At 37.0% G+C, this 21,173-nt stretch overlaps 5 protein-coding genes across 6 annotated transcripts; 2 read left to right on the top strand and 3 right to left on the bottom strand.

Moving 5' to 3' along the window:
• Positions 1–5,665: 5,665 nt before the first annotated feature.
• On the top strand, positions 5,666–7,669 carry LOC116113891 (thioredoxin-like protein Clot). The gene is made up of 2 exons (XM_031400049.1): positions 5,666–5,927; positions 7,278–7,669. Exons 1-2 carry the CDS (start codon positions 5,783–5,785, stop codon positions 7,529–7,531), a joined length of 399 nt encoding a protein of 132 aa, XP_031255909.1. The 5' UTR covers positions 5,666–5,782; the 3' UTR covers positions 7,532–7,669.
• Positions 7,670–7,752: 83 nt separating this feature from the next.
• Positions 7,753–12,234, bottom strand: LOC116113913 (sister chromatid cohesion 1 protein 3-like). Its single transcript, XM_031400070.1, is given in 14 exon segments — positions 7,753–8,147; positions 8,395–8,530; positions 8,629–8,674; positions 8,842–8,881; positions 9,307–9,932; positions 10,031–10,167; positions 10,242–10,350; positions 10,469–11,061; positions 11,166–11,230; positions 11,352–11,399; positions 11,752–11,780; positions 11,783–11,899; positions 11,902–11,934; positions 12,047–12,234. Coding segments are annotated over 14 exon segments (2,202 nt in total). The 5' UTR covers positions 12,171–12,234; the 3' UTR covers positions 7,753–8,048.
• Positions 12,235–12,921: 687 nt separating this feature from the next.
• Positions 12,922–15,023, bottom strand: LOC116113936 (30S ribosomal protein 2, chloroplastic). Of its 2 annotated transcripts, none has more exons than XM_031400095.1 (4): positions 14,693–15,023; positions 14,168–14,269; positions 13,734–14,033; positions 12,922–13,242 (listed from the first exon to the last, which is right to left on the bottom strand). In XM_031400095.1, exons 1-4 carry the CDS (start codon positions 14,999–15,001, stop codon positions 13,201–13,203), a joined length of 753 nt encoding a protein of 250 aa, XP_031255955.1. In that variant the 5' UTR covers positions 15,002–15,023; the 3' UTR covers positions 12,922–13,200. The 2 variants fall into 2 exon arrangements, with proteins under 2 accessions (XP_031255955.1, XP_031255956.1); XM_031400096.1 differs by having other exon boundaries at positions 12,922–13,239.
• A 232-nt stretch (positions 15,024–15,255) lies between these two features.
• Positions 15,256–17,180, top strand: LOC116113922 (60S ribosomal protein L6). Its single transcript, XM_031400075.1, has 4 exons — positions 15,256–15,581; positions 15,666–15,772; positions 16,542–16,723; positions 16,808–17,180. The coding sequence occupies exons 1-4, from the start codon at positions 15,325–15,327 to the stop codon at positions 16,961–16,963; spliced, it is 702 nt and encodes a 233-aa protein (XP_031255935.1). The 5' UTR covers positions 15,256–15,324; the 3' UTR covers positions 16,964–17,180.
• A 452-nt stretch (positions 17,181–17,632) lies between these two features.
• On the bottom strand, positions 17,633–20,983 carry LOC116113945 (FT-interacting protein 1). Its single transcript, XM_031400104.1, has one exon. The coding sequence runs from the start codon at positions 20,945–20,947 to the stop codon at positions 17,819–17,821; it is 3,129 nt and encodes a 1,042-aa protein (XP_031255964.1). The 5' UTR covers positions 20,948–20,983; the 3' UTR covers positions 17,633–17,818.
• Between the last annotated feature and the right edge of the window lie 190 nt (positions 20,984–21,173).

The raw sequence follows: 21,173 nt of genomic DNA, 5'->3' as shown, positions 1-21,173 counted from the left end.
CATAAAACGTTAATGGCAAGAAAAGACTTCTCGTGGTGGGGCAGTGGCTACTTTGACTGGATTATAATTCTTTGAATTTGGACCATATGTTTGTTGAACATCTCTTTCTACAACGAGGTTTATCAGAAACTTTTGACTATAAGACGAGCTAAATAGACTACCGTCATTGAATTCGTATTGAAATTTCCACTTTCCTACGAGGGAAGTGCAGAACATTCTGCGTTTGCATGTCCCCACCAATTAAGAAAAAAGAAAAAGAAAAGCGTATGGCTTCGTTTGTCTTTAATTACACGTGAAAGAGCTGATTACTTGTTTGAAAATAAAAAACAACGATGGGAGCTCCAGGAGATTTTGGTTCTCTTGGGCGCGCAGCTTGTACTGTTACTGGTCTGGAGCTTCCATAATCGTTGGCTACCCTCGACAGTGATTTAGACATTAAGCAACTGCAAATGGTCAAGAAAAGAGCCATAGTTACTAAAATGATCTATGAATTGAAGAAGAATCATGTATTTATATAATATAAATTGTAGTTATTTAAATTGATTCCTCTACCATCTAGGATTGTTCAGTTTGCAACCACCAATATGTGTATATAGATAAGTCCGAACTTATTTTTTCAATATTTAGTCTATCAGTCCATCTCTTTTATAGAAGCTAAGATTTTAAGACTATGAAATAAAGAATTAAGTTTTGCATATATTATGTGATGGCTTTTTCTGCATTTTATTGGATGGCCAGCATACAAGAATACAAAGCAATGGTTACAAGAGCCATATCCAGAACGGCTGAGGATTGATTCCTTTGGAACCTTGGTCTCATCTTCTTGGATTTTAGCTTCTTAGTAAGAAGCACTGGCATCCAACAGACATGAACACTAGCTAGCTAGCCACAAAAACTTGAATAATTTGTCATATGCAGAAATTGCATGAACGACGCCATCCCTTGATCCTCAGATAGGATTTGACATTATTGAGAGACCAACAATTAGTGGCTTCTTTGACTGGGAACCCAATAGATGAACCCACATGTAGAATATCTATCCATTGTTTGTTAAGTCTTTCACCATCTACCATAATATGATAAGCATGACTATATACGTCACAGTCACTTTGAATGCGAGGTAGCTAGACCAAGTTAAATGAAACGTTTGCACGCGGTTCCTCTGATTTGACCTGGTGATTAATTAATTGATTAGTTCCTATGTCAATTACTTGTACAACACTCAGTTATTTCTTAATTTCTCTTGTTGCCAAATGCAAGTTTCCAGGTGATCTAATTGGTCTTAAATAAAGAAGGCATCGTTGAAAAATGGCTTTTGGCAAAATCAAATAGGGTAGAAATGATAATAGAGAAAGGTTTAAAGACTTATATGTAATAGGCGAAAAAAAGTTAGTTTGTCCTACATTGATTAGGATTGAAAAGTAAAAATTTTTGGGGCCTATATATGAGGACCCAAATCATTGTTATTGGGCATCCCAAGTTATAATTCCATTATACTTCTTTTGTTTAGAATTCTTTCTTTAAGGACCCTTTAGTTTACAAGTTTTATTGTATCTCCCCTTTGTTTTGGGTATTTATTGTATTACCCAAAAGTTTGTAATATTGTTTGGAGATAATAGAATTTTCTTTTACAGCGCCAGAGGACGTAGGTTTCAATACCGAACCTCGTTAATTCCTGGTATTCTTTATTTTTACATTTATTTTTGGCTATTTATTTATGCTTTACTACTTATTATTATTATATTCAATAACTAGTATTAGAGTTTATGTTTCCGTTGCATAACAGGCATTGTTTAACAACAGAACACTCTTTTCATTTTTTTGGCACAAAGGAACAATCAATAATATTAATAAGTTTTATACACAGTACAAATGTGGGAGAAATTACAGAATGGTTTTGCTTACAGCAGCCAGCAGGACTATGTAAATATCAGGCGTCAAAGGCAATAGCCTCGAATAATATTAGTAATTGAAATAGCTCGCATGATTGGGCTTCTTCTATCTTCGTGAGGCTGCAGAACCAGAGATATTGGTCCACAAATTTATCTGCCACGTTGGGTAGATAGATATCCTGCTTTTACAGGCGAGACATGTAGGAATTAACGGGGAAGTAAGAAACTACAATGGGAGCCCCAGATGATTTTTTTGATGATTTGCGTTTGGTTTTGGAAGAAGAATCCTTAGAAGCTTTCACCGCATCGTTATCAGCTACTCGAGATGCTGAAGATGGCATGAAACAATTGGAGATGGCAGAAAACAAAGCCATTACGCTTAATTAATTTCTTCAACCAGAAACAAAATTAAAGCTTGATCTAACTGATGGAAGAGTCTTCTCCTTTTCTCTTGGGTTGCTTAAAAGTAGAAAGATAGCAAATTAAAGATGAGAGTGTTAGAAATGAGATGGTAGTATTTATAGTGTGAAGAGAAATGGATGAACTTGCCGAGCAAGCCAAGAATAAGCAGGTTAATATCGAGGAATCTTCCCCAATACGTAATTGTGCTGTGGGGTGTTTTGACCAGGCCCAATGTGGTGCCTTTTTGACAATGAGACATTAAATATTTGTTGAATTCTTTAAAAGGGTTTGGCCTTTCGTTGAGAAAAAAAAAAAAAAAAGAGAATTCTGACATTAGATTGGTGATTACGTGGCCAGTTCTGACATCCCACGTGTCTATCAAAGAGGATATTTATGTTAATGATAAATCATCATTTTACCTTTTTTATCTTTCTTCCCACAAATTATGATCTTTAACCTAAGATTTTCATTATTATTAAAAAATACTATAATTCTTGGTTAAAAATTAAAAAAAAAAAACCATTTTAGAGTAATAGTTTTTAACTATTTAAATAGGTCATTATTTTTGTAAGAAAATAAAATAAAATACAAATGTTAAAGTTTTTTCAGGTGGTCGGCTGCCGACAAGTTCACTTTTTGGAGATTTGAGGGAAGCCCTAGTTTTGTATTGAGTGGTGACTCATCTCATTCTCTTACAATTTTATTTCCATTTAAATAAAGTTTTAATTGAATTTTCACCGTCAATTCATTATCATCCATCCAAATATAACATATAAACCCAAGAAACCTCTGGTGTTAGCTTGAAATTTTTGAAGTCATTTAACTTGGTGAACAAGGTGCACCAGATCTTTTCATAAATATTTTTCCACGCAGCTTCCCAAGTAGGTTAGAATTGTGTGGTTGCTTTGACCAGGTCTCATCTTCCAAATATTTATAGCGAAAAACAGCCGCCGCAACAATTAACATTTGCCACAATAACCACGAGTTCTACTGTAATATTAAGTCTCGTCTTAAACAAGTTTTACAATATGCTTCTCAAGCATCCAGAAATGGTGTCTGGATACACAAACAGTGCTTATTGACATATACAATTTTAACTTGGAATAAAAAGCCAATACATTCCTGGTATGGAAATTAATAATCTGAGATAAATCAAATCTAGAAAGACTTTCTTGTCATGTCGTCAATCTGAGAGGAGTCTTAATTTCTACTGCTCCTTAAATTTGGCTTCATCATTCAGTGCCAAATACTGACTGCTTGATTATCTCCAGGGTGAACTCCATAACGCAATCATGACAGCATAGAAATTCATCAGTTTTCCCGTCTGGTATACATCTTCTTGTTGTTGTTGTAGTAGTAGTAGTAGTAAAAGCAAGCAAACTATTAGGTTAACTACAAGCGAGACAGCATAGAGTTAACAGGGAAGTAAGGAACTACAAGTGGAGCTCCAGATGATTTTGATTTGCTTTTGGATTTATCCGAAGAATAAACTTTAACAACATCATCAGAGACTTTGGAGGATGAGGATGGCATGAAGCAATTCAAAATGACTGAAAACAAACCCATGATTTAAAGCTGCTATAATTAAGTTTAACTACTCTCGGTCTAATGCAAGGAAGATAAGATGAGTATGAGGAATTGACAAGAAGCTAAACGTATTTATAGAGTCTTCGAATGAGAAATGAAAGTGGAAGAACGTGTCAAGCAAGGTAGACCCGTGTTGTGGCTGCTGCTTTTGATCGAAAAGTCCAACGGCTGAGCTTGGTATTTTATGCCCCACCATCGTTATGACTGTTTAAAAGACTTTCTACACCGAGTGCCTTGACTTCTCGGAGGACAAAATTTTACCATGGCTGCTCTGCTTTTGACTACATCAGTCCATATTGAAGACCATTAACAGTAATTAGTAAGACTAATTTGTTATGCTCAATTACTTGTAAAACACTTAATTCAATTTATTTTTTCTCTTATCACAAAATGCACGTCTTATGTGATCATCAAACTGGTCATGCTTACCTGACATATTATTGGGCTAAATTGTCTCAATATATATAGATATGTTTGGTGTAAAATTAATTAATAAAAGGGCAAATGTAATTTTGTTGTGTCACGTATATATAATTTTAAAATGAATTGAGGTGACGCAAAACATTGTGATGTCATTGAGCAGAACATTTAAATACTTGAAGTTTAGAAGCTTAGCACTTGATGCGTTCTATTAAATAACAAGATAATCAGATTTTGTTATTTAATTAAACATTCATTCTATTTATCTGAGTTTAAATATCATAGTCAATGTACAACATTAATGGATAAGAAGGAAAGATAATCAAATTCTATTTATCTGGTTGTATTTTTGTTTAAGAATCATATTCTTAAAGGTAAGCATAAGAACTAATTTCTTTTTTGAGATAAAATGATACCCACAATTATGGAATTAGAATATCAAAAGTAAAGTTCGAAAGTAACAATAGAAGGTTTTAGGTTCGATTTTTTGTCTGAGCATCCGCAATTTAAGCGAGGAATGTGATGGTGGGTTGTTATGTTAGTTTTCTCCAAGGGTTCAATTTTTTATCTGAGCATCTGCGATTTAAGTGAGGATCATGACGATGGGTTATTACGCTAGTCTTCTCGGAAAATTAGTGGAGATGCGTATACACCGGCTCAAACGCATTAGTTAAAAAAACAAAAAAAAAAAAAACAAGGGCATTTTAGGAATTTAAACAAAAGATTTCACTATAGAAGAGTATTGGCTCCGTTTGTTAGAGAATTTTTTAGTATTCTATTCCCTATTCTATCCAAAATACACATTTATTCTCTTATTTTCAAAATATTATTCTATATTATTCAATTTCCTTTAAACCCTCTAAATTTGTTAATTTAACTAAACACCACCCAAAAAAAGTTTTAGAAATTGACAAAAACACCACAGCAACCCACATTTACCAGATTCTGGTCACCACCATCGGAAGCTGGCCGAAATCTGGTATAATAACGCACTCCTAATTGAATCTGGCCGATAGTGCGTCGATCTAGCCTTTTCCGACCAATCATCAACGAACGGCCAAGATATAGTCGTCATTGACCATCAATGACGGTCGTATCTTTGATCATCGTTGACAACCCAATGCAGTCAGATCTGACCATCAATGGCTAGATCTAGCTGTAGATCTGGCCAAAAAAGGTCATATCGACGCACGACCGACCAGATCCAATCAATCATGCATTGATACATTGACTCCGGCCACCCTCCGGTGGTGGTAAGTGGCCATATCTCCCTATGTTTGTGTATTAAACAAACAAAGAGAGATATTTTTATTTATTTCCAAATCTTACATCTAATACCCACCCAACTTTATTTTTTTCAAAATATTATTCTAAAAAGCACATAATAACGAGCCAAACGACCCAATTGCTTGTGTTGAAGTTATCTTCTTGTTCATCCAAACAAACAATACAACCGAAGCTCGCCCTTAGAAAGCTGAAAAATGCCGCTCAAGTTGTCAGATGCAAACGTTTCAAGCTTTGATAATGTATTCGAGAAGCTCAAATCGGAATCTCCCAACCACAAAGCTAATTTTATTCTCTTCTTGGCTGACAAAGACCCTTCTACTTCTCTCAGCTGGTGCCCTGGTATTTTTTTTTAACCTTTTTTAAGGGTTTTTCTTTTATTCAAACATGTCAAAGTTTTTATTGGTATATTTATGTTAAGATGATATTTGGAGCAGTAAAAGATACCCTTTAATAGACCTTTTGTGACTTTATTGTTTTAGATTTTGCAATTACATTTGGGAGTTTAAATTTATAAATTTTAGTCTTTGTAGGTATTGAGATATTGAATTATCAAGTTTGTAGGTTGATGGCTGCAAAAGTTGAAATATTTTGATGATTTAGATATACAGAAGCATACGTCCTCCACTAAGTTATGATAAAGAATCATGCATTGAACCTTTGAGTGTTGTTAGTTTTGGTTCAAAAGATTAGTGCAAAAATGGGGTTAGATGTGAAGGAGAATCTTAGTGATTAACCAGTAGTTTCAGTAAAGGGCGTCATAGAGATACATGGATATAAAGTAATAATATATCTAATTGAAAGATTGTTATATGATGGAAGAATTTTGGGAAGCTTTATTATGGAATGATTTCATTGGAATCAAAACGTGTTGCTAAAATGTGTCAAAAAAATTTCCAAGGAGAAATGAGGGAGCACTCTATGGTTGTTGGGCTATTCATTAGATTTTAGAAGAGCAATTTGGTAATTAGCAGCTGAAACACCAATGTCAGGTCACGGATTCTATTGCTATCATTGAATTTTCTGGCTTTAAGATTTGTATGAAAGCAATCTAAAGGAAGTGTTTATCACTGTTTGTTTTCATTTTCTTGTCTGTGGAGATGAGATTGGGTAGGGAGGGGTACCGAAGGTGGGAAAGAGTGGAGAGAGTTCAAACAGACTAACAGAGGACATTTTAGAACTTAAAGGGAATTATATGCAAAGATTTAAAATTGAAGAGGACACAATTTGCAACTCAGGATAGAAGTACTTAGTTGAAACTATTTTTCTTTCTTCTTAATCTCATGTATTTGGTGTTTTGAGCATACCCATAGTGGACAATTCATACATTGGAGGGGAAAAGTATAGTATTTATGGGAATTGAAATGAACGCATTACAATTTTACTTCAAATTTCTTTAGTGTAAAAAGATTTTTGCAAAGCATACTGTGTGAAAAGTGTTCTGCAAACAACCTATCTATTTTCTTTGCACCCATAATCAACTGCTACAAACAATCTTGTGTTGGATGAACTTTTCAGTTCGTATTCTGGCATTTGTTTTTAAGGCAAAGAAGGTTATATCATCAACCTTACCTTCTACAAAAACCGACTTTATTGTGGATACATGACTGCTTAAACTGTTGATTGTGGTGTTATTTGTTTTCTTTTCAACTAGTAGGTGTAAACTATATTTTCTTTTTTAATCTGTCTTAGACTGTGTGAGAGCTGAACCTGTGATATACAAAACCCTGGAAGCATCACCAGATGATATAGTGCTTCTGCAAGCTTATGTTGGAGACAGACCAACATGGAGGAATCCCCAGCACCCATGGAGGGTCGACTCTAGGTTCAAGCTCACAGGAGTTCCAACACTCATCCGCTGGGAGAATGACACAATCAAAGGTCGCCTTGAAGATCATGAAGCCCATATCGAAAACAAAATCAACGCCCTTCTTTCTGCTGATTAAAGTTCCTGTATTTTCACATATGCAAGATGGATGGGATGCTATATGTTTTAATTCCATATTAACAGTTTACCGGTTTGTAATGGTGCACTTCAGTAGCAAATAAATAAAGCATCTATCGGTACAATGCTTTAAATCAAAGCACAGCAGCCCCTTGTGACTGGAGCCAGGGAAACTTATCCCTTCTGAATTGATGCACTAGTTTGAGAATTGTTTAACTCAAGCAAAAAGCAAAATAATTCCATAATATTATTGAAGGGGAGCATTTAGTTACAGAAAAACCAAGGAATATTTCAGTAATTACATTAATTTAGAACTCCCTTGTTGATTAAATCAAATTAAGTTCACCTCTAGCAGGAGTCTAAATAACTGAGACACTACATTTGACTAGATTAAATTAGCATCACCTCTAGTTGTCTATATTTTTACAAATGCTACAAAAACCTTTTTCTGCCACTCTGACTTCTACCTTTATACAAATGAAGGGCCCCCAAGCATGTTAGATAACTTATATATAACCTCATATATCTGCCTTTGAGAGCGTTTCAGTCAACTTTAAAGTAATATCACCATAAGGCTCTTCTTGCTGCACATCAATAAGTCCATGGGTCTTCAAAACCTGTAATCGAACACGAAAATTACATATACATGGCATTTTGCAGCAAGTAGCATGAACTTCAAAAGGATATGAAAACATAAAAAAGCTTTATGTTCAACAATCTTTTTGAAAGGAAAATGCCGGTTTGGAAAATATCATCTATAATATGCATATGGTACCTCCAAATATTTAAAGCACTTTCTCTTGCATTTTTCCCCAAACAAGAATCATGCAAATTACAGTTAAACAGAGAGCTTCTGGAAATTACCAACGTCTCAAAAAACATTCTAGCACACAACTTTCTTGTTTTCGCTGTTAAGATCTTGTTCAAACTGAGTTGCCCAGATGGGTCTTCTAAGACCGCAGTAATAGGAGAATGTTGTTTTAGATATTGAGCCACAGCCCTGCATAATAGTAAGATAAAGTAATTTAGCAGGCCAGTCAAGGTAATAATCCGTTACGATGAAAGTTTCTTATTCTTAAAAGAATAGGCGGCAATTACCTGGTTCTCACAGACAGTGAGTCAACTCCTTGACTTACTTGGGATCCTGCCATAAACAAACATGTCAAATATTAGCCAAAAAAAAAAAGGGATGTCTATGAGTTTGTACATTCAATAACTTTCCATTGTCGTTTAAGAACCAATGATAAGCACCTCCCAGATTTTACAGAGACATCCACAATAAAAATAGAACTTAAATCTGACTTGGCTTACCTGTTGGTGTATTGTTTTCTGCTTCCAGGAAACTAAGGTCCTACAGCATCAGAGTTCACACCATCAGAAGTGTAACAAATTTAGCAGCAATGGGATGAGAACCAAGAAAGAGCTTCAACACATGAGTCCCGAGACTCAGTGTCAATAAAATAATTCCAGAATTATCAAATGCATATATTATTGTATCAAGATATAGCAAATGAATCTTGAAGGCTCAAGCAAGCACATCATGCATACAGCACACACTTGAGACATTGCCTCTTACACTAACACAAAAATGTTTGCTTGATAAGGCAACAAGTCTGACAGACATGCCTTGCATGTTTAAGCAGCCTGAATCCAAGCTTTTAACTCTAATAGAACAATGAATTAACCAGTTGGAAGAGAAGGATGAACTAGTAAATTATCTTGTAAGAAAGTGCTCCAAAGGAATGATTGAATAAACACACAAAAACTTACTTCTGCTTCAGCAGAATTTATTAACTCAGGAATATCAGATAGCCCAGTGTACTCAAGTCCTATCCGCTCCTCTAAAAGTGTTCTTGGTGTTTCAAGCTCAGATCCATGAGTTCCAGTTGAAGCTGCAACATCTGGTGTGGATAGCGTTGGAGACCTGACAGTTGTTCCTGCCTGAGGCACCGACTCAGATCCTAAAGTATTAGTTGAGAAAGGAGTAAAGTCATCTTTTCTAGGAGGAGAAGCCATAAATTCAGGTAAATTATCATTGCCGATATTGCTTTCCTCATATCTAAATCTTTCAATTTCTATATCATTTTCAGGCACCGGCCTAGAAGAATGTGCCACACTAGGCTCTTGGATAGCTTCAGTGGAGTGATGAGGAGATTCTACAATCCTAGGCTGCAGGATAGTTTCAGTTGTGTGCAAAGGAGACTGCACAACCCCAGGATCCAGGATAGCTTCAGCCTGAGGAGCTGGAGAATCTGTAATCAGGGGCTCCAGGATAGGTTCTGTTTCAGGTGCAAGAGAATCTGTAGCCATGGGTTGTGAGATATCTTCCTCAGTAGCAACCAAATGGGGTTTGGTTGAGATATAGTCCTTTTTGAAGATATTGCAGACATCTTCACACAACCCTGCATACAGGCAGACAGACAACAATATTTTATAAACCAAATTTCTTAACCTGGAAGACAAGCAGAAATAAGCATTGCAAATGGAAAGACTAACTCACCAGTTAATGATGGCTCATGAAAGACTTGCTCCTTTCTTACATGGTTGTTTAACTTCCACACACCCAAATCAGAGCCAGGCATATTTCTCTTCTTCCTTAATAAATCACTGTAATCTTCAAGTGCTTTCTTCATAAACCTGTCCAAATTCTTATATGATTAGCTGTACAAAGTGAAGCAAAAGATCAATATGAATTGTATGATCAATCTTACTTATTAGACAACACTATGGACTTATCGAGAAGTTTTCTCTTCCGTGCTTTTGGTTTTTTCTGCTGTACAGGAGGAGTTGATCGGATAGCCAATGCAGGAGTTGACTGCCCTGAAACAGCAAATTGAAATTAAATAAGAAGGCATATTTCATTTCAAAGAAAAGCAAGATGAGTCTGGTTACCCAAAAACACCAAGCATATATCAAATGATAAGAAACATTCACCTACCAAGGGAAATATGTGTATCAAAAATCTCAGGTGCTTCTTGTGGAACAGCGGAAGCTGGTGGTTCTGTAAGTTGCTGATATTGTAAGGAGACCCCTCCAGACTCTAATACATCCTCCAAATTTGGAGTATGAACTTCCTTCTCATTTAAATTCTTGTCTGGAGATCCTAAAGGCTCAGTCGCACCATGTCCATGATCTGAAAACAATGCAGGAATGTTTGCAGGGCTAAAATCATGGGTAGCATCACGCATAACTTCAAATTCTGGAACACTAGGAGGAGAAATCTGATCAGTTTGCCTTCGATCAAGATCTTCTGTCTGATTGCTTGGACCAGGTTCTCCGAAATCCACTGTTCTATCAAGAACATCTGTCTGATTGCTTGGACCAGGTTCTCGAAAATCCTCTGTTCTATCAAGAACATCTGTCTGATTACTTACACCAGGATGTTGCAAGTCCACAGGCTCACTAAGTGGTTCTCTCTGATTACTTAGACCAGTATTTTGATCATCCACAGTCTCACTAAATACTTCTGTCTGATTACTTGGACCGGGTTGAAAACCCGCATCAGCATCCGTTGGAGGTACAGGAAGAATGCTGTAACAATGACAGCAACAAACATAAAACTTGTTTCTCAACAAATAATATGAACACTTCAATGTCATTCTTAACAGGCATGAAAAAAAACACTAGATACATACTTCTCTCTTTGTCCAACCCCCGAATTTGGAACTCTTCTGGCCCGCGTGGAATCCATCATAACATCCTACACCACATAATTTAACTCAGTAGAACCGCAATTTCAATACCTCTAATTAAAAAAAAAAAAAAAAAAAAAAAAAAAAAAAAAAAAAAAAAAAAAAAAAACAGAATAAAACAACATTTACCTCATCAAAAGATATCGCAACATAATATCTCTCCGCGCGGAATTTGATCTAAACATTATCAAACATGCATGTCAAATTCACCATCTCAAAGGGTATACAAGAATACGAAGAAACAGACAAAAGTTGTCTTAACGTGTTTCCGGAAAAATAGAAAATTTATTCTTTTCTTATCTTTTGCAATAAAATACATCAGTACAATCCATTCTACTTTTTAGTGAGCTTAATGTGTAATCGTAAGACCACATGTTAAAACTTCGCTACAACCAAATTACAAAGCGAAGAATATTAACCTGTATGTGATCTCCCCTGATTCCTAAATGATGATCATAGTGATCATCATAAATAAGATCATCCAAATCCACGCATCAAGGTCCATTCTTTCAGAAATAATAGTTTCAGCCTGAGCTTGCGTGGCATCCTCAGGCAAATTACATTAACAGGAGTAAAAGTTTTTCTCAACCCAATCAAAACGACATTACGTCAGGATAGATAATCAACTTTCTTCGAATAGATCCGAACCACGCCTAACAGAAGATGCCCCGACATCTCAATGCAATCGGAACTTCCGGAAACATAATACGATCTAACCAGTAAAAAAAAAAAAAAAAAAAAAAAAAAAAAAAAGGAAATGATCATCAAAAAAATTATTACATCTTTTTAAAAACAAATGTTGAAATAGTTAAAATAGTACAAACCGACGGTAGAGGGGATGTTGGTGGAGGTGTAGTGAGACTTTTTGAGTCGGTGCTGGAGATGAGCGGCACACCAGACGGTGCCTAGCGGACCTTTACGAGCCAGAAACGTCTGCGAATAGAACATTTTGAGCGGCTCTTCGAGACTTCGAGTGAGAGAGGTAGAGGGAGAGGAAGAGGATTTTCGGTTACTAGGGTTTATTATTTGTTATTTATGAATCGGTTTTTTTAACTTCTGGATTGAGTGGGAATATTGACGCGGGAAACTCAACGAGGGCGCCAATTCAGATAATGAATTGTGAATTGAAAAGCCTCTCCTTTCTAAGATATTTACCATGTCTGCCATTCAGCTTTATTAATTTTGTGATATGCTCAATAAATTATTAAATTTCCCACCTAATTAAATGGAAAATCTTATTGATAATGTTTAAAATAAATATTTGTTGATTAATTAAATAAATATTTTTTGATTAATTACACTATGTTGGCCTAACTGAAAAACATAAACTTTCATTATTACCGTTGATTTGATTTGTTTTTGTTTAATAAACTTTTATTATTATCTTTGATTTTATTTTTTTGTTTAAGAACTGAGGTGTAATCACCAGCTTATGCGTACCTCGATTGGTCTTTAAGGAAAATTATCACACAACCCACTACTGCGGTATCTCGATTGGTCTTTAAGGAAAATTATCACGCAACAATCCACTACTGTGGTACCCCAAGTAAATCATGAATAATGATACTACATTTACGTTCAATGAGAAATCAAACTTTGTGAGTTGAAACCAAGTACAGCCCGAATTTGGGTTGATTTTTAAAGTAAACATATAATGTAATATATAAATCTTCTAATCAATTTTTTTTTTTTTTTTTTTTTAAAGTAGCTTTAAATTAATAAGGTGATGGCCTTGGCCATCTATGTGATACATGAATTCATGAACAAAGCTTGACATGATTTGTTGAACTGAAAGGCACCATTCTACAGCATATGCCTGATGACTTCTTCAAATCTTTTCTCTTATAACCAACAAGCTTCTACATCCAACAATAAAATTGAGAGACTAAAATGCTAATTCAGTGTGTTTTACATTTCAAATACAATTGATACAAGTTGATCACTCTCCAAAATCCTAGATATGCCGCTGTCAACCATACTATGCCTTGTTTACGCGAATTGGTTGTCCTTCCAGCAACTGCGGCAAACAAAAAGTGTCGAAGAATGATCAATAACAAAGAACGCAAGATGCAGAGATAGTGTCCCCCATTTACATGTATTGTTAATGCTATAGCTCATCTAATCCAGTAAGGAAACTAGTGAAATATAAGCAAGCATATATCACTAACAAATAGGCAATATATTTGAGGCTTCTTGATTGGTTCATGAATTATGTAGAAACATTCATGAATAGAAACCAGACAATAAAATCAGGAATTCCACAATTGATAAGATGATTTGATCCCTTACCAAGCACTTTGTTAATGTAAGTACAATTAAAAAGGCTGCTCAACCATTGATAGATGTCAACAGGATGCTTAAATACTGGATTCAATGACAATCAGAAGCTAGAGAAAAAAATGGATGACAAAACATATATCCATGGAACCATCTGGAAATCAGTTCAAGCAAAAATCTCTTTTTTAAATCCAAGAATCCACCATGAAAAAGCAAGCGCAGGAAACTACTTACTGAATTGTTAAGAGCCGAGATTGCAGCTTCAACATCCTCTTCTGAAGAGAATGAAACAAACCCATAACCACTTGATTTTGACGTTCCTGGGACCCGTTGAACTTTTGCACTAAGAACCTTTCCCTTCTCAGAGAAAAAGTTCTTGAGTGTTTCTGTTGTTACTGTCTTTGCAAGATTTCCCACATAAACTTTGTGGGGACTGTCAGCAAAGTCAGAATCATCAGCTTGGAGGATAGACAAATCAACTGCTGCCAAAGGTTTCTCTGTGATGTTTACTTTTATCTCGCGTCCACCAATTTCCTGCAGCAAGAATAAAAAAGAATTAAACTAATCAATCCTTCATCATCAGATGATCTAGGCAATCCAGTGAAGAGTAGCATAGTTTGCCAATGTCTCTATATTCCAGTAAAAGTACATATAATATCAAGTCTTACGGTGCTGTTCAGTTTCTCAATTGCTGCATTTGCATCCTCAACAGTTTTCATTGTGACAAAGGCAAACCGGCGACTCCTTCCAGTGTACTTATCATACATGACCTGCAGGAATAAAATAAAATGAGACAATGCTAATATCAGATTTTTATATACTTATTAAACAAAACTATGTCACTTCCGGAAATCTATTTCATGTAGCTTGGCGTCAATAAAAATTCAGGCGCCCCTTGTCAGTCTCTATCTGGGGTTCCAAGATGCAATCTTCAGATTGACTAGCATGTACTCAATGTTTGAAGCATTGAAAACATATTTGAATCCATTTTGCAGTTCGTCCATTCTTGAAATTTATAATTTTATATAAATAAATACATAAATGACTACACAATAATCTGAACAAATTAACCACACAATTCAACCTTATTACAATCTCATAATACTCAAAGCAATGTTTCAACTTTCAGAAATTGAGTAAATGCAAGCTACTAATAAAATCTAAATTAATAAAAAAAGAATTAAAGAAAAAACCTCGGCTTTCTCAACAGCACCGTGTTCTTGAACAATCTTTGCAAGCTCATCATTATCAATATTTCTGGGAATGTTGCCTATGTAGAGTTTCCTGGCAGCCTCTGAAGAGGTGTCAACAGAAGTTTCTTCAGCTACTGCAAAGAGTCTCGAATTGGAGTAGTCTTTGCCGGTTGACTTGAGATGGAATACAGAATAAGAGAGTTTAGGGAAGTTCAATTGCAAAGCGGGGAATTTTGATTGGATTGTGAGATGGGTTTTTGTTGAGAAGAGATTTTGTGGAGGGATTATGAGAGATGAAATTGAAGCCATTTTTGTTTGGCGAAGAACGGAAGAAGAAAGTGAAGGAATTTGAGAAGGGGTTTATCACTTTATCCAGTGAAGAGGGCTTAGGCTCTTAGTCACCCGCGGGTGATAAATGAAATAAAAAGAGTCCAATTTAATTCGAGTGGTGGATTATTGGGCTTTCTTTCCAGCCCATTTATTTAAAAACCCAAAAAGCCCAAATTCTAATGGGGGTTCTTTTCTAGGGTTTTCATTTTCAGCGTATAAATAGCTTGAGTACCTAGGGTTTGTTTTACCATTTCGGCAGTTACATATACTCAGCTAGAGAGACAAGTGAGTCGAATCCAGCAATGGCACCGAAGCAGAGGAAGCCGAAGGTAAGCCGTAACCCGGAGCTGATCCGAGGAATCGGAAAATTCTCTCGTTCCAAGATGTACCACAAGAGGGGTCTCTGGGCCATCAAAGCAAAAAACGGCGGCGTTTTCCCCCGCCATGACCCCAAGCCCAAAGCTGCCTCTCCAGCTGAGAAGCCCCCCAAGTTCTATCCCGCTGATGACGTCAAGAAACCACTCGTTAACAAGCGCAAGCCAAAACCCACCAAGCTTAGGTACAATTGTTGATTAATTGTGTATTTTTAATGTAGCTATAGACTTTGTTTTTATGGATTTGTTTGGTTTGTTTTTGTTGTTAGAGCGAGTATTACTCCCGGTACAGTGTTGATTATACTTGCTGGAAGGTTCAAGGGGAAGAGGGTTGTGTTCTTGAAGCAGCTTCCATCTGGGTTGCTTTTGGTTACTGGTGAGTTTTGTCTTTTTTTGCTGTGTTTTGTCTTGTCAATGTTTATTGGTTATATAATCTGTAATGGAAATTATTAGGTGCAGTGAAAGTGTTTTGTTTTTAGTATTGTGTAGATGGGTTGTTATAATGAATTTTTTTTAACCGGAATTTCTTTAGATAATCAGTTAGTCCGCATTGTAGACAATCTGCACTGTGTGAGGATAGTTGGGCTGCATGACTAGATAGCCACACTAGTACTTTAGACAATTGTTTTAGCTATAAGCCAGGTTTCATTGGTGATGAAATTTAATTTTGATATTGGTGAAAAACGAAGGGTTTACCTACTTTAGTATTGAAAATCTCACTTTACGGGCCTTCTGTCTGAGTTATCATCTACGCCTTTTTTTTGGTTACATACAACTAAGCTACTTGAATCAGCGAGTTGTCCTAATTCAGTATATTTTGCGTATAAAAGAAAAAGTTTAATGTAGAGTTTTGCGGGCTGTATCGCTTTGTTGAGTCTGTGATACTAATTACAGAGTATTGAAACTTTTGCCATTGTTTGATGGGCTTATTAATAGGTTTTGGTTGGCACTCTTTTAAACTATGTGTAGTGTGGTGGAAATTAATTAATGATGGCCATGTGGATTGTTGTCGTTTTCTTTACAATTTTATGACAGTGTATTATAGTTTTTGCTGATGCCATGATTTGGAGAACTCTTTTCAGTTTAATTGGTTTATGTTGTATTTATTTGTTGATTTTGACTTATTTTTTCTTGCTACTGTACAGGACCATTTAAAATCAATGGTGTGCCTCTAAGGCGTGTGAATCAATCTTATGTGATTGGAACTTCCACCAAGGTTGACATCTCTGGGGTGAATGTGGACAAGTTTGACGACAAATACTTTGCCAAGGAGGCTGAAAAGAAGAAAAAGAAGGGAGAGAACGAGTTCTTCGAGGCAGAGAAAGAGGTAGGTTTTCTAACATGTATTGTTTGTACAACATATTTGGGTGTTTTCTAACATTATTTTTTTCTTCGTATTTAAAATTTGTAGGAGAAAAAGGCCCTTCCGCAGGAGAAAAAGGATGATCAGAAGACAGTTGATACGGCATTGATCAAATCCATTGAGAGTGTTCCGGACTTGAAGTCTTATCTGGCTGCAAGGTTTTCCCTCAAGGCTGGCATGAAACCTCATGAGCTTGTGTTTTAGAGAGAAACATGTTGGAGAGTTTTAGGATTTCTTGGCATTTCCTACTTGTTATGTTTTATTTGGACTTGAGTTTAGCAGTTGTACTCACTGAGTTTCATTGGTATCAAACATCTAAATTTTGGTATTGTGTTAGGCGTTGCATTGTGCAAGGAATTACTTTTCTTTTTTCATGATCAAATGATTATACTGATATATAATATGTGACAAGTTCTTTTCATATGATCTCAGTTAGCTTCTGTGCGCTAATATCAGTCATTTTCTTATCAGAGTCATTTTTATTTGGTAGTTTTGCGTTTGGATGCCTTAAGAACTTGGTGCGAATTTGATGACTTGCCTGGCTGCATAAATATTTGTTTCCTAGCCTTCTTTAAAAGATTTGTCAATAGATTAGGCATTCTTTATTTAGGGATGCACGATTGATTCTTGGTATTGCATCTTGATCATATATGGCTGCCTTTGAACACTTCTATGTGTTACTACTGTGTAGCAAAGTTCACCCAACTCAAATGTAACAACGGAGGAAGGGTTACGCAATGTGCTTGATTGAGTTCTAACAGCTTGCCAAAGGGTTCAAATAAACTCTTCCAACCTGGCCCTGGAGCTGGATGCATTAACGTGATAAAAATTAAAAAGTGTGCAAGGAAAACCGCTGACAAACATTGTGTCCAGTATGACTGTATTATACAAGGCTTTCAAGTACTCTAATAGTCAAATGTATTTTACATCTGCAGTAATTAGTAATATTTATACAGCACTTTATTGAACTAGCATGAAAAACAGCATAAGAAACAGGTTAAGCTACAGTATAATTCCAAACAAGTGAGATTTAGCGAATTGAGTTTTTCAAAGTTAGTGTTACAGTAAGCTGTCTGTTTGAGCTGGCATTCTTCTGAAAAAGTTGCTGGGCACAGAAGGCAGCTTGCTGCGGAATCTGGGGTGCCGTAGATAATACAAACCGCCAACTAGAGCCACCACTTTAAATGGTGTTGTATAGAGCACCACAGCTGCGCAGAGACAGAACACGATGAAGAGGGCAGTAGCTCTGGGGTCTCTCCAGCTGAGCAGTGACTGAAATCTCTCACCCTGTGTTGCTATGTCACCTACCACTGTCTGAATCCTCCCTGCAACACTTCTAAGCCTATCATACCTCATCCGAACAAGATCTTGAGATTTGGAAGTTGGAAATGTATCAAATTCTTCATCTAGCTCATCTGGGTGCACTGCTTCTGCCCATGAAAGTTTGGTATCCATGTGAGGTGGGTGCCTTGGCCGGAACCTATAGTTCCATAGTCCAATGAGGAACATGTACAGAAACACAGTTGGGAGAATCAACTCCGGATACCAAATCATTATTAGGAACAGAATGTGAACTAGAACTGATGTGATAGGATTTCTCCACTTGCATACTTCACCGAACCATCTGCTTACAGATATCATACCCGAAAGGAGAGACATAATGCGAAAGAAGTTAGCTTTGCTTCTTCTCATACTCCACATATGGGAGTCCACATCAAGCATATACTCCACCACCTCTTTCCGCAGAGGTGGTTCAGCTCGGCCAAGCCTCACCGCTACAATATTCATGGCTTGGTACCTTAAATTGTCTACTTGATTCACAGTCAAAGGATGAAGGTAATGCATTTTAGGCAGCAAGGGATGCCCATAAACATATATCATGTTAGCTAAAGAAAGAGTGGTGAATCTAACTGCTAGTTGAAGCTCACCCATTTTCTTCACTCCATGTGGATGAAGAACAAGAAGTGGATAAGAATGTGTATAAATTCGATGAGCTTCAAGGGTTGATAGCCTTATTCGTACCTTTCCTATCCGTGAATCTCTTGCTCCATTGCCAGCATTTGGTTTCTCACCTCCACCCAAGTGGCAATTGTCGAAGACTCCCATTGTGATCACTGTACAGGGATCATAAACTTCCCATGTGTATTGCTCATTCCACTTGGGGTTGAATGTGTCGAGAATTGTTCTGGTTCGGACCCATTTCTGACCATACTTAGCAACACAGTAGGCGTCTGTACTTCCTCTTCCATCCCTCATCTTCATTGGCAGGAGACCTTCAGCGCCTAGAATGCCCACTTCTAGTATCCCAACTGGCTGTTTCCAGAGCTGCTTTGCTGTTGGCCTCTGGTCACTGATGTACATTGTTGATTCATCCAACACATGATATCCACCTTCAAGACAAACTCTAAGGTGAACTCTGCTTGAAAACTGGAGGTCTTTCCTCCTGTCAGCTTCCAGGACTCCAAAGCCATATTTTTCAAGATTGAACCAACGAGAATGAACTGGCCTGTGGTCTAGCCGTTTCTCAAATATGTTCAGTGGTAGGAGTGTCTTCCCCAACATAACTTCTTTTGACTGATGAATTCGATCCTCAACTGTAATGAGTAGCTGCTCCTCAAAAGGCTCAGCTACTACAAACACTAAATCTTCATTCCAGAGTGGGTTAGTAGTTGGACTTGAGCATGTCTTGGTTTTAAGCACTTGGCTTCCAACCTGAACTTTTACAAAAACTTCTGGGAGGCGGTTTCTGTCGTCTGGCACCACATCCTGAGCTTCAATCACATTTACCCTTAGGTACCACAGCTTTGGAGACACATACACCTTTGATCGAATGTTGAGAACCCCCTCTCCATAGACTGACGAAGCCTCCGAATGCCAAGCCTCTGAGAAGGCTTCATCAGCTTGAGTTCCCAGCCAAACTGCAACCATGATCTCTCCCCTTACTTTTCCTGTACCACGTCGGTCCTCTAGTCTATACCACTGAGGAGCCAAGGGGCTGTCAGGTGGAACTCTAGTTGGAACTTCATTCAAATCAAAAACAACTCTTCCAAGATAATCATCTCTGCCTATCATTTCTTTGTCCTTGACAAAAACTTCAAGGATTGATGACTGAATACGATCTTTGGAGAAAGCAAAGACCTGTTTCCATTCAGGATTTATTTTCTTCTCAAAATGCCTTGTCCTTCCTTTGTAGTTACCAAGCTTTACTTCAACATAAGGGTCACAGCTCCCAGTAATGGAGCTGGGAGGAAGGTCTTTCGCTTTCTCAACACGAACATAAAGATAAAACATCTGCTCGACAAGGTCGTAAGTGCTACTGAATCTTTCTGCACTCATCCATCCTCTTCCTCCATATCCCGTGCCATTTGGCCACCGCTCCCCCAACTGGGGATTGGTGTCCTTCAGATCGTAGTCATCTAGGTCACCAGGATGTCCTTGCGGATTGACAGGCTGCATTGTGAACGGGACACCTTGTGGTCTTTTCTCCACAGACAAGCTCGGTCGCTGCAAAATTTGGTGTTTGTGTATCTGTTCTATTGCCTCTACTTTTGGCTTTTTAGCAGGTGCTCCACTGTTAGACTCAGTCGGAGAGGGAAAGTTCTGGATTAAAGCAACTGAAGGAATTTCTTTTTCTGTGAGAGTTTCTGGAGCATTAACAACGGCTAGTTCTGAGTTAGGAAGAGCAACTGAAGTTCTGCAGTCAGAATTAGTGTTTTGTGGGACGGAAGTTGCAGTTAAGGTAGGAAGAGAAGGATTACTTGTTGCAGGTGTGGGTGATTTTGGTGGAGATTTGGTTTCCGGTTCTGGTGAAATATAAATTTTGAGGCCAATCTCACCTTTGACAGACGAGAAAAACCATTTCTTTTCTAACTGAAATCTTTGGTAAACTTCCTCACCTTTCTTGACAATATTTGAGCAAGAAATTCTCACCCGGCCAAGGAAATTTCTTCCAGGAATTGGCCTTCTCTCGTTATAAACAGACAATTCAATGTAATGGTGGTTATGGTTTATGGTTTTGTCGAAATCAAAGAAAAGTTCTTGGTTCCAAACAGGATTGAGGTTCTTTGGAATAGTTTTGGTTTTGCTTAGTTGGTTAAGGAAATCAACTTCTGCAAATGGACTGGCTGAGCCTTGTCCATCTTTAGGCATAAGATTATAAGCATCCACTACTTCCACCACTAACTTCATGTTCCTTTTCTTTGTATGTGAAACTAAAAGGAAGTGGTTCTCTACAAGATATCTCAATCTCAATTCTGAAGCAAAGAAGTTCTACTCAAGAAGATAGGAGATAACAAAAAGAAAGAATAATTAAGGTTCTCTTTTACTCACAATAGTAGCCTCTCTATTCTCTTGTTCAAGTAAGGAATGCTTTGAAGGAGAAGCTCTTTGTTACTTCTGTAGTAATCCAAAGATG

This window comes from Pistacia vera, unplaced genomic scaffold, assembly GCF_008641045.1.
Source record: "Pistacia vera cultivar Batoury unplaced genomic scaffold, PisVer_v2 Contig692, whole genome shotgun sequence".
Taxonomy (NCBI): domain Eukaryota; kingdom Viridiplantae; phylum Streptophyta; class Magnoliopsida; order Sapindales; family Anacardiaceae; genus Pistacia; species Pistacia vera.
The sequence above is the reverse complement of the archived record's forward strand: the minus strand, read 5'-3'. Positions and strand labels throughout refer to the sequence as shown.